This window comes from Cibotium barometz, chromosome 43 (assembly GCF_041138505.1).
Source record: "Cibotium barometz isolate CiBa-2024 chromosome 43, ASM4113850v1, whole genome shotgun sequence".
NCBI lineage: Eukaryota > Viridiplantae > Streptophyta > Polypodiopsida > Cyatheales > Cibotiaceae > Cibotium > Cibotium barometz.
Window position 1 is genome coordinate 44,996,391 of NC_141088.1, and position 4,356 is coordinate 45,000,746.

General features: G+C 41.6%; 1 protein-coding gene across 1 annotated transcript; it reads right to left on the bottom strand.

Annotated features, from left to right (window-relative positions):
• Positions 1 to 2,688: 2,688 nt before the first annotated feature.
• LOC147613961 (uncharacterized) lies at positions 2,689 to 4,128 on the bottom strand. Its single transcript, XM_086781947.1, has one exon. The coding sequence runs from the start codon at positions 4,084 to 4,086 to the stop codon at positions 2,917 to 2,919; it is 1,170 nt and encodes a 389-aa protein (XP_086638073.1). The 5' UTR covers positions 4,087 to 4,128; the 3' UTR covers positions 2,689 to 2,916.
• Positions 4,129 to 4,356: the final 228 nt, after the last annotated feature.

The window sequence follows — 4,356 nt, forward strand, 5'->3', positions numbered from 1 at the left end:
AAGAGATCATTAAAAATCCAACCATTGGATTTGCAATTTTTACTAACCACCACATTCTACTAATGTCTCAATTTCTACCCACTCTTTTGATCTACAAGATTAAGGATTTTAAGTGGTAGCTATTGTGGGTACAAAAAGTGGCGTATATTATAACACTTTAAAGACCTTGAAATATTTTAAGAAAATAGATAAATATCTTAAAATTTTCTCGAAAAATCAAGTTAAGCTCCATATTATGTGAAGATCTAAGATACAAAGTGGGAATCTCATATGAGTTTATATGTAAAAGATATTAGCATTTTATGGAATCAGTTCAAATTTGGGACAGGGTGTATACATTGACTTTGTACCTAAGAAAATGAGGACTTTTGACTATCTAGTGCTTAATCAAACTATGCAACTATATTTCCAACTTTGAATATGATGTTCCAACAATAGAACTTGAAACGAAATTCCTTCATTTACTAGGAGAGATTAGCCACTAAAGGTAAACAAATGCCTATTTTTTTACTGTTTACAGGGTGCCTGAGTGGACATAACTGGGCACCCTGATCTTGAAACCACCCTGGATCACACAATGTCTCACCCAAAATCTTATGAATCCAACCTTACCGTGTGCATGACAATGCTTAAGTTGTGTTCCTCCTTTTGATAAGCTCGTCTCTCAACTAAGCTTGCAACCTAGTTCACCTCCTCTTGTTGTGTGGATTCAAAGTCTCATATCACCTAGGAGTATCCCAATTTGTTAGAATTCATTCTCTTATTGAAACCATAGTTGTGATAACTCAAAAGAAAACATACACATAAATCAATAAAGTTTTGTTTAGTTAGTATCCAATTGGAAATTAGAACCATTTCCATGGTTACTCTGGTTGCAGCAGCGGGGGGGCTATGCAAGCCAGAGGGGCTACTTGCATTTGGAAAGCATGTTTCTGTGTATGTTACGCTAGTTTTGAGTTTGAAAAGACAAATATCAGTAATCAATGGTTAGTTAGGAAGGCAAAGCTTAGTGTTGAGTAGACAACTTTGGTTTGACCAATTGAACGGCCTATGCTATTAAAATTCAAGAATACACCATATGTGTTGTCATGTCTATGGTGGTATCTTTGGTGGACACGCTCCTACTGCCCACCAGTGGGCTATATTTTTTTGAAATGGTATATAGTTGGCATTACTGGAGAGGTACATACCGGTTGGCATTGCTGGAGAGGTACATACCGGTTGATAGGGGCTCATTCTGGATGCTAATAGTTCTAGTTGAGAGGCTTGCTTGTTTCTATATGTCTTTTCTTGTTATATAGGATCATTACTCTTTAAAAAAAAAAACAAGAATCCAAACTCAACAAAACACAACACAATTATATCCAACCAGCACAATTATATCCAACACACCACAATTATATCCAACCACCACATTTTTCACCATTATCTTTTTTCCTTTCCTATTCCTTTTCTCCCACACAAATTTTTACATTGACATTTCAAAGGAAGTCAAGAATGGGATTTGAATTCAAACTAGGTTGCTATGTGTTGGTTGCATTTACAACTAGGTTACTGTGTTGGTTGCATTTACAACTCCAATAGATTGACCAATTGACATTGAAACACGCCCATAGTTGTAACTTGGAATCAAACCATTTGCCAGCTACACAGACCCATGGGACACATACCAGGCATGTGATATTAAGTTGGTAGTGCAAGCAAGGATATGTAGCAATTTGCTCGACTAATTGTTATTATCTTTTTAATTTCGTTCGGAGTAAGGGAGTCATTTTGAAAAGGAGAGAGACGAGACTCATTAATTATACAATTTTACAACTTATAGGTATAGTTTTTTTTTTTAAGTTTGGCGTTAGAAGCGGGCTTAGTACCCATGGGACCCCCCTTATCCCACAAAGCAGGGGCAAGGCTTCAATCGGAACACATCAATCAGGGTAGTCAGCAGGGTTCGAACCCATAACCTGGGTTTCGACAACGAGACGCCTTAACGACTGAGCTACCGCCCGATGATATTATAGGTATAGTTTTGCTTTAAAAACCTTGAGCTTAGAAATACTTGTGGGACTAGTGAACGAAAGAAGTGTTTTTTTAACTAATCAAAATAAAGGTGATGCTATAAAGTAATCGGGGTTAGCATTAAAATTGAGACAAATACCAACATTAAAACTAAAGTGTATTATTTTATGGTCTTGAAAATAAAGGCAATGTCAAATTCCATCAAGTACTTCAAATTTCAATTGAGAAAAATACATTAATTACCAATTAGGTTTTTTGAGCATTGTGCAAGACTAGTAGAATTGATGCATGGAATACCATCCTGAAGACAACAAGTGTTTTTCTTTTAATTTTTCAAAGGCGAGTAGGTAAAACACACACTATTTTACCTCACTCCTTTTGAGGAGTGAAAGCAAAGTAGGGGTCTATAGGGCTCGAAAAAACTGACATTCTAGTGTATTTATACCGATCAAACTTTAAAAAATTTGGTTGAGATTTTAAGTAACCCTTACCTTAAGGAATGATTTTATATATTTTTTAGTTACAAAACCCACATATTGTCCTTATTTTGATTGGTTGAAAAATAAGTTTCTTTTACCACACTTGGGGATGCGCACACACTATTTTACCTCATCTCCCCTCAAATAGACACTTGTCAAAAAAACTATTGCATTTTGAGGCTTTCATGCAAACTTTTCCAAAATAATCCCCGACTTAAGGAGAGTGTATTAATTACAATATGGGTTATAAAAAATTTTCCCAGCCCTTTTGTGGTTTTTTGGATTCAACTTGGCAAAATTCGCACTATGACTCTATAGAAATATACAGCAGTTCAGCACTCTAGAGAAATGTATGGCAGTTTGAACAGCCCTAGGGTATCCCAACCTTTAAAATGCTAGTACATCAGAAACGTTTCAGAAGTCAGTCCCATAGCCATAAATCCCAAGTCCCATGCTCGTGGTCCTGCTGTGGGTGGTGGTGCTGCTGCTGCAGCAGCAGGGGGGGAGGGAGCAGCATGGCCTCAGCCATTTCTGTGAATACAAAAGGATTGCATTCTAGTAGCGCTTCCGCTTCCGCCGCGCAGAGAGGGTCAGTGGCAGCACATGAACGACACGCATCTTCCACAGGTCCCCCTACACAGCTTACTCCCATGATTGCTGGCCTTTCCAGTGCACCGTCAGAAGTAATTCGAGCAGCATCCGGCGATGGAGGTGACATACCAATATGATCACAGTCTGCATGAGCATCTCCGTATGCCAGATGCTGTGGTTCTCGAGCGTGGATGCTTTCTGCGATGTCCATACCTGCGACGCTCTCAGAGACACTAGAAGTAGCAGGGGGTGAAGATGGAGAAACCCTAGCATAATTAAGGGGCCGCGTAGATGCAGAAACCTTGGCTGAAATTGCAACAACAGGGGCCGGACTTGCAGAAACACTAACGGGGGAAGATTTTGCGGAAACCCTACTCTCAGAAACTGTAGCTTGGGGCGATGGTGCAGCAGGATCAAGATGGGGAGGGCAAGTTCTCCAAGCGCCTGCTGCGGCTGCAGCGGCGGTTTGGATGTCCCGCGCAGAGAGGCTGGCAGGGTGGGGCAGAGAGGCAGCGCAGTCGGGGAAATTGAGCTGCGCAGAGGACCCTTTCAGACTGAGGGCGGCCGCATCGTAAGCTCGCGCAGCCATCTCGGGCGTGGAGTAGGAACCGAGCCAGATCCTGGTCTTCTTGCGGGGCTCGCGGATCTCAGACACCCATTTTCCCCAGCTCCTCTGGCGGATACCGCGATATGCAGGTTGGACGAGGGCTGCAGAGTGGAGCGGCCATGGCGAGGCAGAAGAAGCAGGGGAAGACGAAGGAGAAGAAGGCACAGAAGCAGTAGAAATGAGATTGAAAGAAGATTCATTAGAGGAGGTGGAGATGTCAGAGGAGCTTGCGGAGCGGATGGCGATGGCGAGCTCGAGCTGTCGTTGCTGCAGAGCGGCAGAGGGTGAAGGGGGGCGGGGGATTTTGTGTAAAAGGGCGCCCGGGGGTGATGACGTGGACATTCGTTTGCCGTGCTTGGGCTGCTGCATCATTTGGCGCATGTGCGTTTTCATTTGTTTTTGTTTTGTTTTTGTTTTGTAAGTTTGGATTTGGGATCATCATCTTCTTCTTCTTATATATTTAAAAAAAACACACTTGCCAAATAAATAAATCCGTGTGGTCTCCTTCCTCCCGCGTCTTTCCGCGTTTGAAACTTCTACATCCATGCTTCATATATCCCGTTAATATCCAGCTAATAAGCCTCCCAGCATTACCTTACCTTAATTTTTTTAATTTATCACCCCCACCGTGGATGACATTTGTCGTTGATTAATCACAACAAT